At 37.1% G+C, this 27,171-nt stretch overlaps 2 protein-coding genes across 2 annotated transcripts; one reads left to right on the forward strand and one right to left on the reverse strand.

Moving 5' to 3' along the window:
• The first annotated feature begins 2,543 nt into the window (after nt 1-2,543).
• Nucleotides 2,544-3,758, forward strand: LOC145584143 (putative serine/threonine-protein kinase WNK5). The gene has a single exon (XM_081641057.1). The coding sequence runs from the start codon at nt 2,544-2,546 to the stop codon at nt 3,756-3,758; it is 1,215 nt and encodes a 404-aa protein (XP_081497183.1).
• Nucleotides 3,759-8,429: 4,671 nt separating this feature from the next.
• On the reverse strand, nt 8,430-9,164 carry LOC145584144 (uncharacterized). The gene has a single exon (XM_081641058.1). The coding sequence runs from the start codon at nt 9,162-9,164 to the stop codon at nt 8,430-8,432; it is 735 nt and encodes a 244-aa protein (XP_081497184.1).
• Nucleotides 9,165-27,171: the final 18,007 nt, after the last annotated feature.

A 27,171-nucleotide genomic window follows, 5' to 3' on the forward strand; every position in this document is an offset into this window, starting at 1 on the left:
CAAACCACTTGCCATTTAAAAAAAAACCCCTAAACTAATCGTACTTAGCTTGTAGCCACCCACCCTCCCTTCATTTCCCGATTCTCTCTCCTCTTTCTTTCATTTTCACTGCTCTCTCTCTCTCCTCTTCCATATCCCCCATTCTCCCTCTCTCTCCTCTTCTCTTCCCTTTTCATCTTCGATCTCCTTCTCTCTTCTCTGTCGTCCTTCGCTCCTCTTTTGTTTCTCTTTCTCTTTCTCTTTGTTTTTTCTCATCTCCACAAATTCGAACCAAACCGGATAATTTCGAGTAAATCGACCAAAACCCCAAGTAAAATTTCGAGCAGATTTCGAGGATAATTTCGAGCAAATTTCGAGTACAATTTCGAGCAAATTCGTGCATGCGTGTGGGTGTTCAAGTTTTTTAGGTCAAATTCGACCATGAAAACTCTAGATCTAGAGTTTTTATGGTCGAATTTGACCTTTGAAACCATAATTTCAAGCCAAAATAGGTGGGTTAGATGGTCTTTTTTTTCGATTTTAGTTTTAATTTTGATTTTAATTTGATTTTTGGTGGGGGTCGTGGTTTGGGTGGGGGTCTGGTTTTAGTGGGTGGGGGTCGTGGTGGGTGGGGGTCGTGGTTTGGGTTAGGGTCGTGGGTGGGGGTCGTGGTTTGGGTGGGGATCTAGTTTTGGTGGGTGGGGTCGTGGTTTCGGTGAGGGTTTTTTTGGTGGGTGGGGGGTCGTGGTGGGTGAGTGGCTGGGGGTCGTGGTGCTAGTGGTGTGTGGTGGTGGCTGGGGGTCGTGGTGTAGGGTGGTGGGTGGTGGTGTGGGGTGGTGGCTGGCGGCTGGTGGTGTGGGGTGGTGGTGGTTAACAGTTTTTTTTATTATCAATTTTTTTGTTGATTTATTTTTTTTTGTTGAAAATCAAAAATGGTAATATTACAACAATTAATTAATATAAATATTAATGTTTTTACATATGTTTTGATTATGTATCAATTTAAGTGAAAAAACAAGAAATTTTTTTTTTATTTTTAATACCCCTAATGGGCAGCGGTTTGGCGCCAAAACCGCTGCCCTTTCACTACAATTGGCAAGCGGTTCTAAATCACTTGCCAATTTAAAGACCAATGGCAAGCCCCCTAAGGGCATGCGGTTCAAAACCGCTTCCCATTAGGGGGTTTGAACTACTTGCCATTACGTATTTTCTACTAGTGACACCTCAAACCTCCACCCTCCATAACCCACAACTCACCCAAACAAAACCCACATCTCCACCAAAACCGTAACCCACCCACCACCCCACACCTCCACCCTCTGTAACCCACAACCCACCCAAACAAAACCCACATCTCCACCCAAACCAAATCCGCGACCATGAAAACACTGATTTTGGCTTGAAATTATGGTTTTAAAGGTCAAATTCGACCATGAAAACTCTAGATTTAGAGTTTTCATGGTCGAATTTGACCTAAAAAACTTGTGAACCCACATGGTTTGCACGAATTTGCCCGAAATTATACCCGAAAGTTGCTCGAAATTGTAGTCGAAATTTTACTCGAAATTTTCTCGAAATTATACGGTTTTTGGTTCGAGTTTGCTAGAAATTTTTGTGGGTTTCGGTCGAGGAGAGTGAGAAACTGAGAAATGGAGGGAGTGAGAAAGAGATCGAGAGAGGAGAGTGAAATGAAGGGAGTGAGAAATGGAGGGAGGAGTGAGAACGAAAGAGATCGAGGGAGGAGAGTGAGAACTGAGAAAGAGAGGAGAGAGAAGAGGAGAGAGAACATGTGGAGTGAGAATGGAGAAAAGAGGCGTGAGAATGGGTTATAAAATGGGTAGTTTTTTTTTTTTTTTTTTTTTATTTTTAAAAAGGCAAGCGGTTTACGGTACGAACCGCTTGCCATTTGGGGTTTTGGCAAGCGGTTCACACAAAACCGCTTGCCATTTACAATTTTAGAAGCGGAATTGCATAACTGCTTGCCATTTGGGGCTTCCCATTAACTATTTTCTAGTAGTAGATACTCGGGGTAACGTAGAACTTGTTTGTATGGATGTTTTTCCCCCAAAGCATTATTGCTTTGACGGATGGTGATTTAATATAAATACTCCTAACACTTTCCTTAAAAAAAAAAAGAAAATGAAAATTAAAGAAATCTATATTATTAAAAAAAATAAAAAAATAAAAAATCAAGAAAACCCATTTTATGTTTCTTGATCTTAACTGCCTGAATTCTAACTTCCCTATATTCCCGGCTTACATGTAACTAACTCCCACAAATCTTTTTACTGTATTTTCCAAAGTATTTTATAAAATTAAAAAACTCTAGAAACCCCATTTAAAGTTTCTTGAACTTTTCCCTTAAAAAAAAAAAAAAAAAAAAGTTTCTTGAACTTGATAACCGACTTAACTGATTTCCACTGTAAATATTTTATCAATCCATTTCTATTATTTTGTTTCTCCTTCAAAATTATCCTTTCAATTATATCCATAAAATTATCAAAAATATTATTTCGGCTGTTCTGTTTACTGTACTGTTGTTTCTAATTACAACTTGATTAGTAATGGCGGCTTCGAGTTCACAAGCTAACGATTATACGGTAATGGAGACAGACCCGACAAGGCGGTTCGCAAGGTACGAAATATTCATAGGAGGAGGCTCGTCAAAAAAAGTTTACAGGGGGTTCGATAGGCGTTACGGTACAGAAATAGCTTGGAGTAAGGTGAGATTACCACCAGGAAAAGAAGCGTCTATGGAAAATCTTGAGGAATTATGTGCGGAACCTGAATTATTGAGGTCGCTAGACCACGAAAACATTACGAAATGCTACCATTATTGGATTGATGATAGCCAGAAAGTCGTCAACATGATTACTGAGTATTGTTCTTCAGGAAATCTGACAGACTACAGCAGGGAACATGTACCTAATCTTGTGGGTAATACGGCGATCAAGAATTGGTGTAGACAGATTTTAAGCGCGTTACACTATCTTCATACTCATAATCCGCCTATTACTCACCGTGATATTAAGTGTAGTAACATATTTGTTAAAGGTAACACGAGCACGATTAAACTAGGAGACTTGGGAATGGCAAATATTTTTGAATCAGGTAGTACACCAGCGTTTCAGACTGATATATTTTCATTTGGGAGTAGCTTAACGCAGATGGTGAATAAGGAAGTACAAATCACCGAACTCAGCAGCTACAACGATCTGGTTGACATCGGTTTCAAGCCTGTTGGGTTACTCAGTGTGACAGATCCTCAGATGAAGCAGTTGATTGACAAGTGTATTGACTTTGCACCTGATATTGTTAGACCGACGGCAATGGAACTTCTGAATGACCCATTACTTGCAGTCGATGTTACTGACACACCGACTGCAAGTAGTAGTGCTAGTAATCTGACACTGAGGGATTCTGTTGAAGATCAGGTGGCTGGACTACTACTGCAGCCTACAGAAGTACTGAGGGAGTTTGACAGCGGAAATAAGAAATTCAGGTTACAGGGGAAATTGTCAGAGGATGTATCGATATCTATTACTTTGAGAATATTTATTGATGGCCTGGGTATGGTTAGAATGATAAATTTTGAGTTCTTACTCGGATTTGATACAATTCCTGATATCATGGAGAACATTCAAGGAGAAATTGACTCGTCTGCTGAAGTAATCGCGATGGTTTCTGAGAATATGGAACAACTCATAACAGAATTTCTGTATGAACATTGTGACAGTAACACACCTTCAATTGTTGCTGTGGAAGATTGGTGTCTGTAGGATTTATTTTCCGAGGAAACGTCTAGGTCTAGTGATGATGCTCCATGAACACATGAGAAATCAAATTACGCTCCTCCAAGTGGAAATGAGAGATGACCGAATGATGATTCTCCTAGCACTTCCTCGAACAGAAGCCATCACAACGAGGATGCAGAGCAACAGCAGTCGCAGCGTGGAAGGTCTGAGGATAATCGAAGAAGAGGCAACAGGAAGCTGTCATTATGTTCTTGGTGCGCTAAATTCTAAGATCAATTGAACTCTATCTTTAGTAGTTTAGTATTAAAATATACTATTCCACGATACTCTTTTATGTTAGTTTACTAAATGTGACTTAGAGACACTTCGAGTCTTAGTTGAGTATATATGTTTGCTTGAGTTGAAGTAGTCTACCTAGATTTTACTTGCGTTATTTCGATTAATTGTTGTCAAGTACAACATAATTTGGAAAAAAGGAACAATATATTAGTAAGATTGTTGTTCAGAAGCATCTTTAATGTAACAAAAGCTTTCCTCTACGGTTTTTACCCTAAATAAGTAAATCCAAATAATTAGATTTACCCTAAATAACCAACTTAAAAAAGGAAGCAGGACAAGTCAAACTTCAATAAGCAAACTACTAAATACAGAAATTTAGAAACGCAATGTGATCATATGATCTTTAGTTAATGCTCTAACTTAATAGTAGCAATTGATATTGTAATTGTATTTGATTAATGCGGAACAAGTCAATGAAAAATATGAGAAAACAATAATAAAAATGAATAAACATCACAAGGATTTACGTGGTTCTGTCAAATTAGAACTATATTCACAGATGAGGGAATCGAGAGCTTCTTCACTATACTAATGGAAAAGGAAAGAGAAAATAATATGAGTCTTCAATCTTAATGTTTATAATGTGTGAACTAATTGATCAATTATAGGGGTTCTTTTATAATACAAGGAAACCCATATAAAACCTGAAATAGTTCCCTAAGAATACTCATATAGTCGTCAAGTGAAAAAACTTATTTTAGGAAACTTTCCATTAACTATGAGATGCCACTGATGATTAGGCTCAAATTATTAAATGCATAAACTCTTTAAAAAAAAAAAAAAAAAAACTATTGTTCGTCAGATCTGACTAGGCGAACCCGTCCTGTCGGGAGCGCAAAACATAATTTTGAAATCTTATACTACTAAGCTTCCTTTGTTCGCCTTGGCTGCAGAGAAAACTCTGCCCTTTAGACGACCACGAACAAAAAATATTTCCACAATTAATACTCGATTTAAGCCATATTTAATAACTCTCCACCTTGACTAGAATCCTTACTTTCACACAAACAAAACGATTCAATCTTTGTTTGTCATTGACTAATGAAATAAGTCCATAATTTTGCCTTTTTGAAGTAACTGTTTATTTAAAATTTTGTCTTCTGGTATGTCCCTTAATTAAGAAAAATTGAGTTCAGGGTTTCCCCAATTCTACTTATTGTCTAAGTAGAGCGGTTAACACATATGATGCACGTGTATAGCTTGTCAAATCTGGCAAGTTTTTCGATTTGGCCTTATGTCATAATTGGAGTTTTTTTAACATGGTGTAAATAAATATTTTTAGGACAGAGTATAAATATCCGCGTATTATTCTTAAGAGTTTTTTTTTTTGGGAGAACATGTTATACTTAAGAGTTGAGTAAATAAATAAATAAATATATTCAAAGGGAGGTGCTAACTATCAGCCACGAGAAAAAAGGTTTTCAGAAAGGCACAAGGTTCTTATTTCAGCAACAGCAGTGACAGTTTTATTCACCACAAATTGCAAAAAGGCCTTGTAATTAATCCACACACACTTGATAGTTGGGAATTTCAGGTCCAAGAATAAGAGCCTTCTGCCTATCAGTATGTTTGCCCCTTGCTGCAACGCAGTCAAGCTGTTGGCTGTTAACGGAAAATACACGGCCACATTTTTGATACATGTGAAGCCTATCGGCTGTGAAATCATTGGCACAAATACTACGAGTCCACGAGTGTCAATGAAAGCAGTGAACAACTACACTACAGCGAGCAGCATCTAAAATTTCATAAGCAGGAAGGCTCAGGCAATCAGTAATTTAATCTAAGGGTAGCTCAAAAGGAATGGGTATCGTATCTAGACAGTGATTCATAACCTTAAACAGGAGAAGGTTTAGCAAACTGAGCAACTTAATATCTTCTGCCCATGGATCTAGGGGTTTATCAACAAAGAGGGATATGGTTTCTAAATCCTCAGTCTAATGACCTATCAACCAATGAAGAAGCATGGATTTTTTTTAAGCGACCTAAACACTATTATTACAACGCCAAGGAAAAAACCTCGATAAATTTGAACCCCAAACTTTATATAGATAAACCAAAAAAATACAACCTCAAAACTGAAATAATAAATTACTCGGGTATAAACCAAAACCCATTATATTGAAGCAATACAACAATGAGACAATGTTTAAATATACATTTGACGAAAGCAAGAAGCACAATCATTTAAGCACATAATATACCAAAGAGAAAAGGAGAAACATCCTATTGCACATAAGCCAAAAAAGGCATTAAGTTAAATGTTTACATGCGCTGCAAAGCATTCACAAAAGCTAGCATACTAAATATCACACAGCAATGAGGTAACAGCCACCTCTTTCTAAACTTAATAGCAGCATACACCAGGTCTCTAATACGTAGAAAACATTACTAATGGATAGATTAGACAAAAGTACAAAAGGAGCTAACTACTCTTTTTTAAGAACTACAAGCCAATCAACCTAGCAAGAGAGTCCACGCTAGACAAACTTTGTGCGCTTGACAACCATTTCCAATTTTGATAAACCAGTAACCAAAGGGGATGAGTTCCTTACACCAGACGATTCTACATAAGTAGAAGGCTGACTGACTCGGCGCCTCATAATCCGATGAGACGAAATAGAACTCTGACCCACCTCCCTTTTCACAAACCCCTTTCCTTTGGGTACAAAACAAGGACCGGATTACGTAGGTCTCATACTACGAGAAGAACCATTCAAAGCAGAACTCTGACCCACCTTTTTCGCGGACCCCTTCCCTTTGGGGTACAACACAAGGACCAGAGTGCAGGGCACTGTCTTGCTTCTAAAGGTGAGACTTTAACGCTAAGTACTTCCCCCCTAAGCTAGCACACTTTATATCCATCCCTGTTGCAGCACCAAAGTTTGCATCAACAAGCTCAAGATTGTATTTGTTAACCAGATAACAGACCGCCTTCTTTGCAGCCTGATGCTCTGCGGCTCGAGCCTCAGAGCAAGGCTCGCTGACAATACATTCTAACCTGCACTCTCTATCACCGCAGTCAACTGTAACCCAACCCAGAAAACCATGACCCTCAACCCAAACGGTCTCAATTGGAGTTAGAAAAGCCTTTGTTTTCAGAGCCACCGCATGCAACACACCAACAGAATCAACTGAAACATGAGGACTGACATCTGCTGATTTCCTCCCTAAGTTGCGACGCAGGCTGGGTCTTATTACACTCTTCTTTTCAAGAAGAAGCTCTGAACATTTATGCCTGAGATCATACATTTTGACTCTGTCAGATGTGAAGTCAGCCACACACACCTTGAAAACAGTCTTCAGTTTCTGAACAGCCTTCTGAGCAGCTCGTTCACATGATTCATCCACTGTCTCAGCCTCCCCACCCAAAAAAAAAAAAAAAAACAAACCTAGGTTGACCACTTCCCGGACCTATACAGACGCAGGCACTGTACCTAGACTCAGCCACCAAATCATAGGTTGGCTTCCAAGCCCAAGGTGATCAGTTATATGAACTAAAAGCGGTTGGAAAGGAATGCACACTCTGGTCGGTTCTAAAGCTATAACAGTTGTAATTGGTATACGTGTACAGAACATCAGAAGGTCACTGAGACTGACATGGTAATCATAATAGTCAAAGGAAATGAGGAAAATCATAACAAATGGAGGAAACAAGAAACAGGTGATGAGGTCTAGCAAGACAAATTCAGTAAGCAAAGTAAACAAAAACGTCAAACAAAATACCGAAACTAAAATACAAGACACAATTAACTGCAGAAAAAAAAAAAAAAAAAAAAAAAAAAAAAAAAAAAAAAAAGCTAAGACTAAGATCACCTTAAAAGGAAACAAATGAGTACATCAGTAGGTCATCTACTAACGCAACAAAAGCCAAATTCCACTTGCACCAACACACAATTACCAATGATCATGGACATATTAACAGAGAGCACCCAAAAAGGAGAGAAACCATACCACAACAGAATAGTCACCTACAAAGCAAGTGACATGCCTTGCACACCATCCCAATATGCATTCCACCCTCTCGCCCAAATTTTGTGTTTTTCTACTTGTTGTTGTATCCTTGGACAAAGTAGCAACTCTTTCTTTCCAATCTCATCTCTTTTTCTGTGTAATCTCTCCATCAAGCCCTCTCTTATATCTTCAAGCATGGTGATAATTGGCTTGTGTCTGCTGCCTAGGATGTAAGCATTAAACATCTCACTCATGTTATTGTCAACACTATCACAACATGACATTGAGGTGTAGAATGTCCTGCACCACTTCTTGTAATTTCTGTTCATTAGGTCATCTGCTGCTGCATTAGATATGCCCCTCATAACCTCAATTTTTGCTTTGAATTCATTCTCAGTAGTGCATTTAACAATAACCCAAAAACTGTTTTCTGAACTCCATTCCACCGCCAAACAAAGTCCTAAAGTTACAGTAGACATGCCTTGCACACACTTTAGGATCAGCTTCGGGAAACACCTCAGCAACTGCTGCTAACAAGCCCTTTTGCTGGTCACTCATAAATGTGTATCCTGCCCCTTGGAAACACCCTAAATCTAATGCCAACAAAGACAAGAACCATCTACAACTGTTAGTGCATTCCACCTCTAAGACTGCCGAAGCAATTGGAAACATTTTATTGTTTCCATTTCTACCCACTGCCACTAACAATTGACCTCCGAATGGACCCTTAAGGAAGCAACCATCAAGTGAGATGAATGCTCTACAACCTGCCAAAAACCTTTTCCTTAGAGCCTCAAAGAAAAAATAAATCCTCTTGAACACATTACCATCCATCTGTATTTTGACAGTGTTGTTTCTATTACTTTTGAGTACCTCAACTTCATATCTTGGAAGTAATGCATATTGTTTTTTGTATTCACCAACAATCAAAGCTTGTCCTTTCTTCCTTACTCTGTAGGCCATAAATTTACTTACTCTCACACCCCACTCTAGCCACACAGTCTCCATAATATCATTCAGCTTAATGTATGGATTAACTTTGAACTTAGTTTGGTAGTTTGATGCAATCCATCCAGATGTCATCTTCTTCACCTTGGCTGATCTCCCACAAGTATGCTCAGGATTGTGCGTCTTGACCATAAATGTCCTTTTACCTCTCTCCCATGAAGCCCAAATCCTTCAAGGACACCCTTTATCCTTATTAGAACACACTGCACCCACCTTATTATTGTCATTTCTTGTAAATGGGATGTCTCTACCCACCTGTATGGAGTAGTTAATTATGGCCTTCCTAAAAGCTTTGGCATTCTCAAATGGTTGACCAATGTAAAACTTTGACTGTCTACTACTGTCACCTTCCTCCAATAGCCTATTCTTCTTGGTTTGTTTGTCTTTATGTAGTTCAGGAGCAATTAGATAACCACAATCATCCTCATCAAATTCACTTGGGCTGTCTAAATCACTACCCTCATCAAATTCAATGTTAAAATCATCAAATTTTTTGCCCTTTGTCTCACCTAGCCTCTTAAGCATCATTAGCTCTTCATCATAATCACGCTGTTTTTTTTTGTCTTCCTTACATCTCTCCCTAGCATTAACCACTTCCATGTCATCCTCATCTGTTCCATCTGTATCATAGTCTATCTCTACTTCATTCACGCCTCCAAACTCAATAGGGTTATCCATAGAAGTAAGTAAGCCAACAAAAGAACTTATGTTTTCTACACTACCTAATTCATTGATTGGATCATGCTCTGTGTAGACATGTATGATTTTGAATTTCAAAAGGAGGACCAAGAAGGGATCAAAGGTACTGTTGTCATACCCCAAATGCCTTATTCCATCATTAAAGTCTTTCCTAGGGTCTTGGTAGTGCAACTTAATTATGTTATTATAACCTAACATGTTTATAATTCCCTTCACATATGAGACATTAACACCATCAGGGATGTCCTCAAATACATCAACTTTCCCACCATTATACACTAGTCCACTATCAACTGACCAAAATCCACATTGGTGCACTATCAAACAAGGATTTAATTGAAAATCTATAACATTAACTTCAAATTTAAAAAAGATTGAAATTTTATCACAATTCAAGCACATATACTGTTGAATTATATTGTTCAATTAGAATTATTAATTCATACTTTAAACAAAAATTCGTACCAAAAAAATAAAAATGCGAAGAAAATTAAAACAGAATAAAACCCTAAACCCCAAAATAAATAAAAAAATAATAGCAACATAATCACAATCCTAAACAAAATTATAACTATATTTTATCAACAACAAGTATTAAACAAATGAAATTACACAAATTACAAAAAGAAGAAGAAAAAAAAAGTGAAAATTTATTACAGTATGCATACCTTTGGCGGGAGACAAGTGTGGTCCAAGCCATGGATTATTCTCTTCAACCATGATAATGGGGTGAAAAATTGGAATAAAAAAAAGTGAAAAAAGGTGTAATTGAAGAAAATTGACTGAAGGAAAAGATTAATTTGGGAGTTGGAATGAAAAATCAAAAGGCGGCAATAAAGTGTATCCTTCGATACCTTCCTGACTTTACTTGGGAGTTTTACATATTGGGCCAAATGAAGAAAAATAACGGAACTTTAACGGTGTAACTTCTTAGTACCCTCTTTGCAACTTTTGCAACTACGGTATTCTAAGTGCAACTTTTACTAAAGTCGAGTACCCAAGTGTGCACTTAACTCTATTGAAATATAAAAAGTATTGTTTCTTATATAAAGCACGATCGTCGAAAAGATCTTTTACCGTGTGTAGGCGTTGCTCGAAATGCGCCTACATTAAAGCATATTGTGAATATGCTTGACACTCATAGGAAGTAGAAATTGACATAATACGATTAGGGACAAATAAAGTAGAGAGTCGCCAACAAGTTTTTACGGAACTTGTAAACCGTTCACGGACCATAAAAGGCAACCACGAATAAGGGACAACGATAGGCAACAACGATTGACCCGTGAAGGTTACACCCATTCATAATCCATGAGATTACTAACTCCATATGGTTCGGAACCACAAAAGGAGGATCGGGGATGATGGTACGAAGTGAGTCATGGATTCACGTTCGCCCGTATTGGCCTCTACTCGATTCTTATAGTGAAAAGTGAATCATGCGATCTCAAAGGCATACAAACAAAGATTCAATTCGCTCCAAACTATTATTAAGCTAAATTGGTTGAATATTAATGCAGCATATAATTCTAAAATATTAGTGATCACTTGATTTAATAACAAGATTAAAAAGGAACCTAAACCGGTTGTCCAAATTATCTTATTAGGCGTGATTTTCAATTACATATTCCCTTTAACATGCAATATGGTGATCAAAAATAATAATCGAACAAACATTAATATTGGAAGCAATTTAACAATAATAGCGTTAGTCAAATCGAATATAAAATAACCTAATCATGATACTAGCAATATTAAAATAAAATAAGAGTAGCTAAATTAATTAATTACTCACATTCCGCGCGTTCCTTTAAATTGCTACATCATGAATAAATTGTTAGTAACTTCAATAAATAATAAATCAAATGGAAATTAAATAAATGTAGATTTGAACTGGTCCAAACCCTCAGTTATTTGTACCTTTCACGCCTTGGTTTAAGGACGGAACCTCGGGTTAAGTATGGACTCCTTGGAGTGCTTAAGGGAAGAATGATGTAATTAAGAATATAGATTTAAGGCTTAGAATATGGGAGAGAGAGAATAGAATGATTTTTGGTGTAAAAGAGAGGAAGAGAGAATGATTTTGTGCCCCGAACTGCAGAAAGGATGGGGGTATTTATAGGGAAAATGAGTAGAGGGAACACACGGAACCCTAAAAAGATAAAAACCCTAACAAATAACACCGCGACATGGCAGAGAACACCGCGACACGGTGCCAGGCACCGTCAGACGGGGGAAAATCCCGTGACACTGGGGAATAATTAGGTTACGGGAGATAAAACGCATGAAGGGTTTACGCGGAAAAGACACGGAACAACCCCGTGTCACGGAATGGGCACCGTGACACGGGAAATTGTATCGTGGCGCGGCAACTATTCCCGTGACACGGTGGATTTTCACGCGGAAAAAAATGGAAAAAAGCACCGTGACACGTTGGGAATTACCGTGTCACGGAACCAGGCACCGTGCCACGTCAGCAGGCACCGTGACACGGTGCTTTTATATTGTGCGCGGTAATTCCAGTTTTTTACCCGTTTTTAAAATCATCATAACTTTTGATCCGTAACTCGGAATAAGGCATATAATATATCATTGGAAATTTTATCAAGTATACGTTCCAACCCAATTAGAATCAGGTCAAAATGATTTTTATATTTTAAGATATGGCCGTTTTAGTGGAAGGGTATCGATTTTGGGCCGAGTTTAGTGTTTTGCTCATATCTTTTTCGTTATAGCTCGGAATTGGGCTTATGATATATGGTTGGAAAGCTTTTTTCAAGGCCAAATCCAACCAAATAATAATTGGATCAAAATTGTAAGACCAAAAAATCATTTTCTCTCGGTTTTGTGATGTGGACACGAAAAGTGGATAACAAGTTATGGTTTAGGGAAATGAGCTAGGAAATGGGTTGGTTTATGAAATGTATTGGATAGAACATGGATTTAAGCACTCCAAAGATTAAATACTCAACCCGACAAATAATGGCGGTGAAAGGTGTTCATCGTCGGGTTTGGTTTTGGGGAGACATTTTTAGGTGTCTACACGTGTAACATCTCTCGCTTATATCGCTGTAATATATATCTTTTATAGTGAAACAACCTACGTAGTTGTAAAAATGATTTTTATCTAATTCATCCAAATGTTTCAATAAATTGATAATTTTCCGACCTCACATAATTCATTACTATAAAACAATTTCACAACAATCCGTAAAAAAAAAAAAACAAAAATCTAAATATAAACAAACGCTAAAAGACAAAGCACACAAGAAACAAGAACCATGAATTTCCACCGATGAAAGCCCTTGTTAAATAATTCAACAATGGTTTTTAAAGTTTGGAGAGAAAAGTTATTCAAACCAGAACAAAACTAATACAAGTACATATACTAATAATTGGATAATCGATTATTTCTTCTTGACAGTGCCACATAATTATATTGAATTGTTGAAGATAATATTTAATTAAAGAATTGAAAAACTCAAAAGTGTCTCTCTCCCTCCTCCTCCAACTCTCTCTTTCTCTTAGGGTTTAGGTTCTGTACATAATTATTGAACTTAGTTTGTTACGGGGTTTTTTGTGATCTCCTAGGATATTGGTCGCGCTCTTCTGGCAACGAGACTGAGACACCTGCAAAACAACGAATATTCCTTTACCGGAATATTCGCCTCCGATGATCAAGTTAGAGATCGGGAAACAGAAAGTTTAGAGAGAGAAAGTAGAGAGAAGTTGAATCTCTTTAATGCTCTTTTTTAAGGTTATGTCATAATCCACCCCTCCCATCATAAATGATTGGGATATTTATAGGGGTGGGAGTATGTGCCCCTATAAGGTTTGTATCCTAAAATTCCGTGACATGATTGGCTGCGCAATCAGAGAGTGCCACGTGTCACATGGGGGCGCCGCTTTGTTGCTTTCAATAACTTTCCTCGGGATTTGGGCCCTGATGTAATAAGGGCCCTTTCTCTTGCTGATTTCAGGTGCTCTTTAGGGCATCTGACACACATTATCTTCCCATAGGGACACGTGTTTCCCTTTGATTGGGCCACGTGTCACTACGAGATTGGACCACGTTTTTGGGATTATTTTTACCCTAAACATTTGCCCCTCAGATGGGGTGGCTCGCACGCTTACAGGCTGCCTCCTCTGATCCTCTCCTCGTCTTAATGCGTCCGAGTATGCGGAGATTTGAGCTTGTATGTAGGGGCGGACAGATCATGTCCGCCAATTGAAGGGGTGGACGCTTTTTAGACCAAAAGTCGTGTCTTGTCCGCATGGAATTTTTCCCAGACTGATAAGGTCTGGAAATTAGGCGGTCGGATCTTGCCACCTGGGCTTTTGGAAGAAGGTGCGGAAGCTAGGTCTTTTGAGATGGAAATTTTCATTCCGTTGATTCGGCCGTCTATTTGGACGCGCTATTAGTCATCCGTCTCTTTTTTCATCCAAATTGACGGATCCCTCATACCGACTTTTTGAATTCTAGGTTAGTTTTTTCAAAAAATAACTGTTCAAACTCTTGAGCGGGAAAGATGATTTTACCATTTTGCCCCCATGAATTTGGTCTATAAATATGAGGGTTTGACTTCATTTTGGCACTTTACAATCTTGAGAATTCTAGAGAGAAGTCAGAGCATTTCTAGAGAGAGAAAGTGATTTCCCCATAATCTTCAAGAGCTCCGCCGCGTAGTTTGAGTTTTCCGGACGTTTTTTGAGTTTTCCGGTTAATCTTCAAGACCTTCAAGAACTTGTTAAGTTTTCAACATGTACAGAGGTAGGCCGCCTGCTTTCTTTCACTTTTTACTTGTATTATTTTCTTGCTTTTCATTTTTTGAATCTGGCTCAACACTCGGCTTCGTCCGTTTCTCCTCATGAGGCCGGGCGTTCACCTGGGACTGAGGAGTCTAGAGTGGACGGAGACGAGTTGTCTCCTTCAGGGAGTGGGTCCATTTCTAGTGCGTACCTACTCACCTCCACCTATTCTTCTTTGTCCCTACAATCGAACATGGCAAGGACAAGACAAACATATGATCTTCATGTGGCCAGAAATCCAGACGGCAGTCTGGTGAATCCTAGGGTCCCTTATGATCCAAATAGCGCTGACAAAGAGACCGGGTCTACTACCCGGACAACCTCCTCCACGGGCACTCATCATTCGGCCGTGGAGGTTACCTCTTCTTTCGAGGAACGCCAAAGAGCTCAAGGCGTTTCTTTTGTGGTGGGAACGTCCGGGCGAACTCCGGAACTAAGGTTCCCCTAATATGCTAACTCGGTCATGGATGAGGCTGAGTTGCTATCTCGTGAAGGACCTCCTTCCTCTTCTTGGGCGGACGCTGATCCGTCCGTCCCAACTCTTTCTCAACTCCATCTCCAACATAGCAGGTCGGACAGGCCAAGAGTTGGGATATCTATCAACGAACCGTCCGACCTGCCCCCTCGTAGTGGCCTTACTTCGAAAACCAGGGCGACCACTGCTAAAGACAAGGGTAAAAGTCCCTTAGTTTCTGAAGAGCCTCCTTCAGTTGGGGGCGGCCGTGTCTCTAGAAGCCATAGCTCGGCCGAGGCAGCTGACCTGGATAGAGTGCTGTCCTCCGAATTTGGCACTGCCCCTCACCAAGAGGGCGAAAAGGTAGAAGATGAGGCCGAGGCCGAAGGTGAGGCGGCCGAAGGGGAGGAGGCGGCCGAAGGGGAGGAGGCGGCCGAAGATGCGGTCACTAATGTAAATAATTTTAAAGATCCGTATGCCTGTACAGTGGGTAGCACAGCATTGGGCTAACTCAATGATGGATTTGAGAAGTACAAGGCGTTTCTCCAGCTGGAAGATGGATTTGAAATTAAAGCCCCAAGAAGGTCTCTTTCGGTGGTCGCCTGGGAGGATGAGCGGTTGTGCCTCAGATCATTCAGCGTCTACCGAGCTGCTTTGGACGTTGGACTTCGTCTCCCCCTTTCACCCCTTTATTCGTACAGTAGTGGACGAGTACGATATTGCCTTCTTTCAGCTGGTGCCAAACAGCTGGTTGAACATATTTGGGTACTTGGTGACGTGCATCCGTAAGGGCTTCAAGCCAGACTTCCCGGTTTTCTGCGAGATGCACGCAATGGTCCGCCTCGAGAAGCACACGGACGGATGGTTTATACTTAGCACCACAAAGGATTATATGGTGGTGATGGACCGTGTGTCGAAGTGGCGTGATTGGAAGAATCGGTTCTACCGCATCAAAACCAAGGATACAGAGTTCAATTTGCGGATGAATCGGTTTAATGCCAAGCCGATCCAACTCGGCTGAGAGGACCACAGACCATACAAACCACCCGTCCACCCAGACCAGGCTCACCAACTTGAATATTTTAAAGTCAAGAAGGTTAGATGGGATGGAAAGTTGGTGATCGTGCCCCAAAATTGGATCCCCTTGGTCGGATGGCTCAGGGACCCAATTTTTATGTCCGCATGCGACCTGTACACAAACATTCCCCAAGGTGGGACTTTAGCTCTCACTAGCGTCCGAACGCATTTCATGTTGGAAATTATTCTAACTGTTGGTTAAATTTTGTTTTTGCAGAGGAAGCGTACACCATGCTGGACAAGGAGCAGAAGGGGGAGATTGACATGGCCGAGATTAACTTGGCTAGATACAAAGCTCGTCAGAAGATGTACGAGCAAACCAAAGAGGTATAAAACCTTTCAAGGTCTAACGTTCGTGTTGCTAGGCTGGCAGAAGGCTTCTTCCTAAGCCTGCACGGACGCTGTTCCGAAATTAAACTTTTTTTTTTTTTGTCCGAGTTGGTATGTTGGAAGCAGGGTCCCAGCTGTAGCTACACGAACGTTAACAAAGTTTTATTGAGTTAAAATTTTGCTTACTCTTTGCAGCTGTCAACTCCGACCCCAAGGGCTAAACGAAAGCAGCCGTCCTCGGCTACTAAAAATGACAAGGGCGAGGGGGCATCCAAGCAAAGGAAGACAGTCACAACTAAGACCACTTCCACCACCACGGCAAAGACTACGTCGCGGACTGCTTCTAAGCAGTCCAAAGGAGAACAACCCAGGCTGGGTGATAGCGGGGCCTCCAAGTCCGTGGATCCGGCCGCCACGCCGGTCCACGATAAGTCTGAGAAATCGGATGGTAGGGGTAAGTTGACCCCGGCAAAACCGACCGGGCCAAACGTGACTCCGCCCGTCCAAAGAGTCAAAGAATCTGATTGGCTTGAAGCCTCTCATTTGGCCGGTGATCAACCTGGCCGCTCAGGTGAGGAGTGCGACGAGCCTGCAGCGCCTCCTCCATTCACCTTCTACCCTGTTTCTCCTCCGAGATTCTCAGACGGTTAGATTTAACAACTTTGCACACTTTCCTTTTAAGTCTACTTGCTTAAGCTAAACTCTATTACGCCCGTGTGTAGATATTACAGAGGAGCTGAATATGAAGCTGCCCGACCAGTCTCTTACTGGGGCGGACAAGAAAATTAGGAACTGAACTGATTGGAGCTCAACTAAACTGAATTGAAATTAAGCTGAAGTGAACAGACACTGAATATCGTTTAGGCTAAAATAAGTTAAATGTAGATGTTCAAGTCACCTTATGGTTGTGTTGTTCGATCCCCTTACAGAAATATTGTAGGTTATGGTTGATAGAAAAACCATGATTTTCTTTTCTAGATTCGATTCATTGGTAAAGATTTTCAAATAGTATAACTTTGAATCCGTCATAAAATTTAAGTTTGAAAACCGGGTCATTGAGGAGTTCAATTGCCTCAGGCCTCTTAGAAGCAGGAGGTGTGTAGCACCCCCAAATCTCCCTCTATGGTATTACTAGAAAAATACGTATAATTATACCGTAGAGATAGACTTAGGCGTATTATCGCCGCATGATTACGCAAGGCCACCAAACTTAGTAAACAAAACCAATACTTTGTAGCGGAAACTTCAATACTCTTTTATTAATAAAACCATAATAGTAACCATTGTCATGAGTACTCATAAATAAAAACAAGAACCGACATTCCTAATCAAGATGAAAACATTCCCGGGACTCTAAATGCTCACATATTGACTCCACCTGAAATTAGTCAACACTGCTTACCATTAAGGTAAACAGGGCGAAGCAAAACAAATAGCAAATACGGATTAGAAAAATATGCAATGTACGATAAGTGCAAGATAATTAAGTTCAATTTAGTAGCAAACATGCTTTTAAAACCAATTCCAATAATTAACCAATAATTCCAATTCATGATTCGAAACCAAATTCCAATATTTCAACCATTCCAATAATTCAATAATAATAAAACCAATTCCTTTAAATCCAATTCCATTAAATATCCAAATTCCTCACCCAAGTGTGCATACCCCCAAGCTAGTCTCCTTATATACAAGCCTATTCTTGAGGAAAGACTCAGTCATACAAAGTCCAAAGTCTTATCAAATAAACCATAAATCCGCATAGTGGGATTACTAACATGCTTATAAAGCTTTAATAATAATTATTCAATAATTCAATAAATCCTTTTTAATAATTCCATCATAATTCAAAACTCCTTTTTATTAAATTCCACATGCTTTCAAAATCAAACCTTTAAAATATGATTAATAATTTAATTAATCAAGACATGATATAAAATCAACCTTTAATTTATTAATTAACAAAAATCCTTTAATCATACTTTTTATTCCATAAACCCTATTTTCATAAAATCATCATATCGAGATCAATTTATTTAAAACACACATTAAAATCATAATTTATTTCATAAATCATCATTCAAGTCAATTTAATTCTATCATCATAAAATCACTCAAAACATGTTATTCAACCCAATCACTTTCAAATGTATCTAGCCACCTAAACGTACCTCGATCCTTGCTTAGCAAACCGCACAAAAGAACTCAAGAACCTTGATTGAACACACCCTATAATTAAATATAACCTTAATTAATATAAGGTTAACAAATAATCACAATAATTAAATTAAAAACCCCTAATGAACTAAATGTACATGAACCTTTCAAATTATTTTCTCATAAACATTATTAAAAATCTGATTTTATTTAATTAAAACTAATTATAATAATTTTTATAAATCCCCCATAATAATTATAATTAATTATAAGAAAAGAGAAGAAGAAAAGATAGAAAACCAAGGAGAAAGAGGAGGAGAGTGGCGGCAAGGGGTGTGCCGGCGACAGCAGGAGTGCCGGAGGTGGTGGTGGTGTACGGTGGTGGTGGTGTATGGAGGTGGTAATTATGAGAATTGGTGTAAGTGTTTGGTCATGAAATGAAGGGGTATTTATAGGATAGTATGGGCATGAATTATGGTAGAAAAATGTAGGAAGAATTATGGCAGGAAGAGTTATGGAAGTACTTGGAGAAGTGAACAAGTAATTATGGAAAGTTTTGATATTAAGGTGATTGTGCATAATAAAAATGGAAGGTGTGTTGTCATGACTCATGAAAAATAATATGGCAAGGAAGATTGCTTGGGGAATAATCCAGAGGAATAAAAGGTAGGAAAATATGATGATCAAATATTAAGAATATGAAAAAATGGAATTAAGGAAAATAAAAGATTTTTGGGAGATAATTAAAAATACAATTTACCAAAATAATTTCCCCTAAAATCACACAAGATGGCCGAAAATCTTGAGCTTCCCATAGCTCAGATTTTCGGACCTCCTTAGTAATATTTAGGAAGATTTTTTCTCGGTTTTAAGGAATAAATAATTAATTAATTAAATACCAATTATTCACCAATAAATAACTAAGAAAAATCAGATTTTCTATACATAGAAAATCCGAAATTCTTAACTAAATAAATGGGAATTTTTGGACTTCCTAATTAATTAATAAAATATAATTTTGCTTTAATTAAAGTATCCGAAATATATACATAATCCGGTTTTTAAAATAAAATAAATTGATAATAAATCTTATCCAAAATCTAAAAATAATAATTAGGTTTCAAAGTGTTTTTGACGTCAAAATTCAAATATCGTTTTGGCTCCAAAATTCAAATAGTAAGTTAATTTACTAAAATACCCTTTTTATGAAATAATAATTAATTAGGAAAATACGTATGAAAATACGGGTATTACAAGGAGCCAGACACTGTTCGATGAAGTTTCTAAGTTGTAAATCTGTAACTTTGCTTAGAGCTTCCGGTATACCACCATCTTCAACCTTCTTTGTTTGCTCATTCGAATCACTCCATTTGCTGCGAGTGACAATCCGAAGCAAGCAAATCCCAAAAGAGTAAATGTCTACCATATGATCATAACCCCTCTCTCTACCTAAATCTTAATTTTCGTTGGATCCCCTCCAATCAACGATACTTAAAATAGATTTCAGACTGACCAAATATTTAACTATTTGCACATATTTCATACTCGCTAATAATGTTGTTGATTTTTTTTTTATCAAAATCAATCCAAGAATCCAAGTATTTAACTATTTGCATATAATTAATTGATTGTAACATATTAGCTTCCGCAATCAAACTATCAACATAATTCTTGTTTTCTAGGATATCGTCGTGTAATTTTGTCTTAGTCTAAAAAATAGATTTCAAACTGACCAAATCAATGCACTCGTAAACTGTTTTCGAGGCGCTTTTGCAAATGATCTTATCGTACCTTACGTATCGCCCTGTTTGATCTGTCTCAACAACTTTGAGATTTTCGAAACCCGATCTCGCCCTATGATCTCGTCGAACCTTACGTATTTCCCTGACGGAGATGTCTTGACAATCTTGAGATGCTTCACGTTGTCTTGCTTAGAACTCGAATCCATGACTCTTTCATTGATATGGTTTTATGATGAGTAATTTTGGTGTTTCAAATAATGAGGTATAAACAAAGGGCGTATGAATTTATAGGCACTTGTTTTAGGTTTTTTCTTCTTTCAATACTAGAATCAGCCTGAATTTCGACGGACACGAAAATTCGTCGGAAAAATCGAAAATTCTGACATATTTTTATTCCGACGGAAATCCGTCGGAAATTTCCAACGGAATATAAATCCATCGAAAATTATGTACTTTCCGACGGATTTTTCCCTCGAAAAGTACATTTTTCGACGGAATAAGAATCTGTCGGAAGTTTCCTCTATTGCCCGCCTCTTTTTTTTTTTCTCTTTCCCCCTTCTCCTTTTCTTTCCCCTTCTTCTCTCTCTTCTTCATCCTCCTTCTTCAATCTGCTCTTCGTTCTCCTTCTCTCTCCTCTTCTTCTTCTCGTTCGTTTTCCTCTTCTCTTTCTCGCTTATTTTTTTTCTCTCTTCTCCTTTCCCCTTCTTTCTAAATATCATAGCCGCAACAACACCAATAAACAACAACACCAACATCGCATGAACAACAACAACAAAGACATCGACATGTCATCAACGGTGCAATTAAAACGAAGGATTTCAAATCAAATTCGACCATGAAAATTCTAGATCTAGAGTTTTCATGGTTGAATTTGGCCTTATAACCCAATTTCGAGGTTTTGTTCGGTCAAATTAAGGTATGTATCTCTTTTTTTTTTCTTAATTTTGATTTTATTTTGTTGTTTTTTGGGATATTTTTGAAAATTTATGGTGGTGGTGGTGGTGGTGGATGTTGGAGTTCGGATTTTAAGGGTTGGGTTAGCGAGGTTGTGGTGGGTACATCTTGGTTGTGGTCGGTGTTTTTATGTTTTTTTTGTGTTGTGGTGTCGTGGTGGTAGAGAACCGGTGTCGGTTCAACCTGGGTTGGGCAGGATTAAAAATTGCAGGGTTTAAATAGGAAAGAGGTTAGTGGTGGTTCTGGGTGGGTGGGGTTAAAATAGGGGCTGAAGGGAGGGAGGTTAGTTGGGGTTTAGATTGGGCCTGGAGGTTTGGGGGTTTATCGGTGGGGGCTGGTGGTGGTAAGAGATTAGGGTTAGGGTTACTTAGGTTCGGGGCTGGTGGTGGTCTGATGGGGTTTAAAGTTAGTTAGGGGTTGGAGGTGGTGATACGACGTGCCGGTGGTGGTGCAGCGTATTTTTTTCGGTGGAACAGTTTTACAAGGAATTTCCCTCGCAAATTTTCGACGGAATTGTGTCCATCAAAAGTTTTCGACAGATTTTTCCGGCACCAAAAAATCTCTTCCGTCGAAAATGGGTTGTTTTCTAGTAGTGTTTGTAACTACCTATTATACTCTGTATTAGGTTTTTTTTTTTAAAAAAATAAATATCTTATATTAAACACAAAAAGATAGAATTCTTTTTCCTCAAAAAAAAAAAAATAGAATTCTTGATGAATACACGTATTATTAATCGATATCTAATTATCTAGTCTAATAAATTTTGGAAGGTTTTTCATGATTACAATGTAATTGTAGTCATTAATCATTATACTAGGTCATTATTTATTTATTTATTTTTTTATGAGCATTATACTAAATTTAAATAATAACCTTTCAAGAAATTTGGAAGCAAACTTATGGGTCAGTTATAGAAAAATAAGTAAACGTTCATGAATGAGTTTATATTTAGTTATTTTTCTTTATTAAGATAAAGTTTTTAAATGTGATAAAGTTAGTTTTGGGAAAAATATTTTTACTGTTTTTGGAAAATAAATCTTTGATATGATTTTACAAAAAGATTTTATTCATTTTGGGAAAATATATATCTTAAATATTATTTTACAAAAATATCTTTTTCAAATAAGATTTTAACTGCTTTCTTTATCTTTTCTAAAAGGAAAAAGTTTTTCAAATATCATGTTTTCACTCCATGTTCAACTAATTGTTACCCACTTCCCATGTTCTTAAACTAGTTCCTAACTGATAGTAACTGCACCTCAAGTAATGGAGATAGTGGTGTTAGTAAGTGGCGTGGATTGGATTCTTATAAAAGGAGAGCTAAGTACCAATTACAATGTGTCTGACTTTAGTGAGTCATTCCAAATTAGTGTATGTCTCAAGTGGAAGAGCAGTAGAAAAGAATTATATTTTTTTCTCCACGTTTTTGAGCCAGTTCCTTCAGGTTCCAAGTTCCTTACATATCTCAATGTGTCCAACATATTAGTTTTATATACCATATCTTATATATGTATTTGAGAATTGTTCAAGGGTTTGAATGAACTCTTGTAATGGGGAATTTGAAAAGGTTTGAGTGAACTCTTGGGGTTAAAACTTGAGTAAGTTCTTTGTATGTATAAGATAGCTTTAAAGTCGAAGTTTGTGAGACAATTGTTTGAGGGAACAATAAACAATTGCGGGAACTTATGAACATTTGTTTGAGGGAACAACTGTGGGAACATGAGAGGTTTGTTTGACGGAACAATTATGGAAACTTGAATTTGTTGGGAAATAAACTCAAAGGTCCACACTAGGTTGTAACAAAGTCGTTGCCCTATAGTGAAAGAGTTTAGTAAAATCCAAAATGGTCGTGGTTTTTCTTCTTGATTAGGCCCAAGAAGTTTCCACATAAAATTCTCTCTTTCTTTCTTTTTGTTCCGTATAGCTCTTAATTAAAATTCCACTTAAATTTTGCTATAAGTTCCCAACTACGATTTACCCCCATCTTGTAGTATTTCATCTAAATAACAATTGGTATCAGAGTAGGAGCTCTTGATGAAGCAGGCAACCCTAAAGTGCAAGTTCTTGGCTAAGATGAGTACGTACAATAAAACTAAAGAAAGGAACTCAACCCTTCGTTGTTCCAAGCATAATAATGTGGAGATTAACTTTTAATGGAGAAGTGAAAGGTATTCAAAGATTCGAAATTTTGAGGTAAGTATTCTGTCTTTGAGTTCTTCATTGTATGCATACATTAGTTTAAGCTTGTTCCTTGTAGTATTTTTGTTAATATGATTTTAATTCTTATGAATTTTTTTCATCAAATTTGGATAATGTCTATTCTGATTTTTAGTGTGTTTAAAAGTTAGTATGTTAGATTTCATGTTTGATTTTTTATTCATAAAGAATTGATTGATTAGAAGTAGTTTAAGGAACACATCTTGTGAAACAACAAACTTGGATTCCTATAAAAAGGAACTTAATTTTTTCTGACTTGGTAATACACGAAAATTTTGAGTAGTATTAGAGAAATAGTATCTCTTCACGCATCTCGTGTATTTTGAATATCTATTGTAGATATACATGTTGTTTCTTGGTGGTAAGAGTAGTTTTATTAATCTTTGACTACTATTACTAACGGGAAGGAACCTAATTTATTTTGGGTTCCAAAGATCAAGAGATAATCAGATTCTGCAGACTCAATATGAGAGGAAGCAACCATATCATGATTAATGACATGATGGATGGTCTCTTGTATACAAGTTCCTCTTTATAAACTTCTTTATAAGAGGCATGTGAAAGTATAACTTTTTACACGTGCTAATGGGTAGGTTAGTTTTACATCTTCTTATAAGTCTTGGTCAGTATTTGTTTACCTTTTGTTTTTATTTAATCTTTTACTTAATTATGCTAACCGACTTTCTTTATCATAAATGCATAATTGTAAAATATTATAGTAGAGAAGTAGAATTACATCGTTTTCATGATAGAAACTAACTTCTCTTTAAGTTTTGTGCATATTAATAATGATTATCTTGTAGGTTTGATTCTTGATGTGAATGAATGCATAAAAAGGAAAGTTTTTCGATCAAGGAACTTTGGACGTTGATCTGAAGGAACTTGGTGAATCTAAGAATGTAGGAAGGAACCAACAACATGGAAGTAACACAACTTTACATTAATTTGTCACGATATATAATATATAAGTTTTGATTCAAGTTCCTATTGATTTTGATTCCGAAAAATAAATCATAAATTCCTTTTTCTGCTCTCTTCAAAGGATGTTGGTGCTATATGATGACTTCCAAGAAAGTATTGGAAGTACGTACAAAAGTCTACTACTAGACTAATATATGGGTCAGGATAACATTCTTAAGGGGGTATACTTAGTTGGAGCTTTATGATTTGAGCTTTTTATGTCTTATCTCTATTTACTAACCTATTGCACAAAATCTTTTAATTGGGTTCTTGAACTTCAGGTTATATGCTTATGAGAAAGATATGAGGATCCATGATTGATATGGTGTTGAAACATTGAAGATCAAATCAACACATTCAATTCCTCATATTAAAAGAGCCCAAAAGAATGTGGAATGGTCTAAAAGGAACAAATGAACCATGTTCCAGTTTGAGATAGGCGATATCTAGTGAGGGGGATCGGAACTACTCGTGGTATCTCGACAACGGGTGCTCTTAACACGTGATGGAAGGAATGACAAAAGGTTTCTCACTAGTGGCCTACAATGGAGGAACTTTAACTCTTGGCATTAACTTAAAAGGTTGGTAAGTTAAGTTCCTACTCCATTGTGAACATTCTTTCGAGATCATGAAGTACATTATGATATTTTCAAAGTTTTATAACTTTATTTGTTTTACCAATAATAGTTCATCATCTATAAAACTAGAAGTGTCATATTGAAAGGGAATCGAAGAAGGAACTCATACTATGTATGAGGGTCACAATTTGGTTCCTTACAATAACCTGACATTTCAAGGATTTATTGAAGATGAAATCTTCTGTGTTTCAAACATATTTGACATGCTGCTTTTCCATACTTGATAAACGTTAAGGAATTTGGTTGTTAGTTTATCTTATGTCAAGTTCCATACCATAAGTTTGTGAAGTATGAAAAGTTAGTGATTCTGTCTAATTTATCTTCTTTCAAAGCTAAATGATGATAAGGAACACAAACCTATTGGACCTCAATCATTTGGATTTGTGTGATTTTCTAGTATTTAAAAATTTATTTTGAAAGAGATATGTCTTGGTTATATTTGATGATTATCATAGGAATATTTATTCACTTTTCTTAGAATGTAACAAAGATTATATTTTTGTTTTATCTTTTCTATGAGGGATTAAGTGATTAAACAGTAATCAAATATTATATTAAACATCTAACCATGGAACCAAGTTCCTTTGAAGTTTAATGATTTGTGCAGGAACAAAGTATTGATTACAAGCTCTCAATGTTGAAATCACTAAAATGTTATCAATGCTACTTGCTGCATCATATATAAGGAAATGGTTAGACCTTTGAGAAAAAAGACACCCTTCATTTGAATAGGGAAGTTTGATAATAGAAGTGATAAGGTGGTGTTCTTATGGTGCACCTCCAAGTGTGAAACATGTACAGGTTACAACAAGGTATTAATGTGCATTGAGTCTAACATGTTTGTTCCCAGCATGCAGATTGAAGTTAATTTAGTGTAGAACTCACTAGTTCCTTTGAATCTAGTGGAATTTCTACATAATTATGTCACTCTATAAAGCAGCATCAATCAGCTACATTGTCCTATGGTTCCTTAGAAGCTCTAACGTATCATAAAGTGTTGGTTCCTTGAACGAACTTAGAGCATATCTTGACCAAGGAACATATAAAGCCTTCTAACAAGGTACAAAGGAACAAGCTAAGGTGCAGAACCTTGAACTTATTCAAGAACACCAAAAATCATTTGATAAGTGTTCATGAATATATTTGAGCATCGTTTAACTTGGTCAGGTTAGTTGTTCGTGTTTTTATAGCTAGATAATGAGTTGATTGCATATCAATTATTTTGCTACTTACATGGGAATCAAGTTGTTTTTAAAAGATGTCTAATATGAATTTTCTACAGATTCTAATTATAGATGTCTATGAGGAACAACCTTTATGATTTAAAAATCCTACATTTTTTGCCATATTTGTGAATCTGACATAGTTCTTTAAGTGTTGAAGCAGGTTCATACATAATGGTATAGGAAATTAATCAAGTTCCTCCTTAAAATTGATCTGAAAATTAATTGTTTTATTTTCAAGAACTTATTGATTTATTAGTTGTACATACTTATATTGTTCATATCTTTAGCACAAATAACGAATCTTTGTGCAAGGGCTACTTTTGCTGACCTTGTTAACAGAAATGCATATGGGGAACTCGGTTTCTCTTTGGATTTGCATCCAAATTAAGAGAAAGATATAATGATCTGATTGATAATATGATAAGGAACCTTGAAAGTAAGATGGCCGGGAATATTAAAGTCTAAAGTGATTGTTCGCATTGGATGTGAAGGCATCAAGAGGATGGAATAAATCCGTAAGGAACTCGTAACTTAGCCATCAAAATTTCAGTCCATTGCAAATTTATTCTGATAAATGGTGAAACATAACTTGAGGTATGTCCTTTAATATTCACAATATTGCATTGTTGATGCTTAAATTGAGTGTTGTATTTAATAAGGAACTTGCAATATGTTGTTTGAATATGTGGAATCTCTTTCTTATGCTTTCAACTAATTAGTAAAGTATGGATTGTTTTAAGGAATAAGATTTGTTGAAGTATGACATGAGCATATATACATATTTCTTTCTTATAATTGTCAAGTGTGGTTTCTTGTGCACATTATAATTGAAGTAAAGTACATACATTTAAGTTTAGTGTGTCACACTTAATTTAC

This window comes from Chenopodium album, chromosome 16 (assembly GCF_948465745.1).
Source record: "Chenopodium album chromosome 16, dcCheAlbu1.1, whole genome shotgun sequence".
NCBI lineage: Eukaryota > Viridiplantae > Streptophyta > Magnoliopsida > Caryophyllales > Amaranthaceae > Chenopodium > Chenopodium album.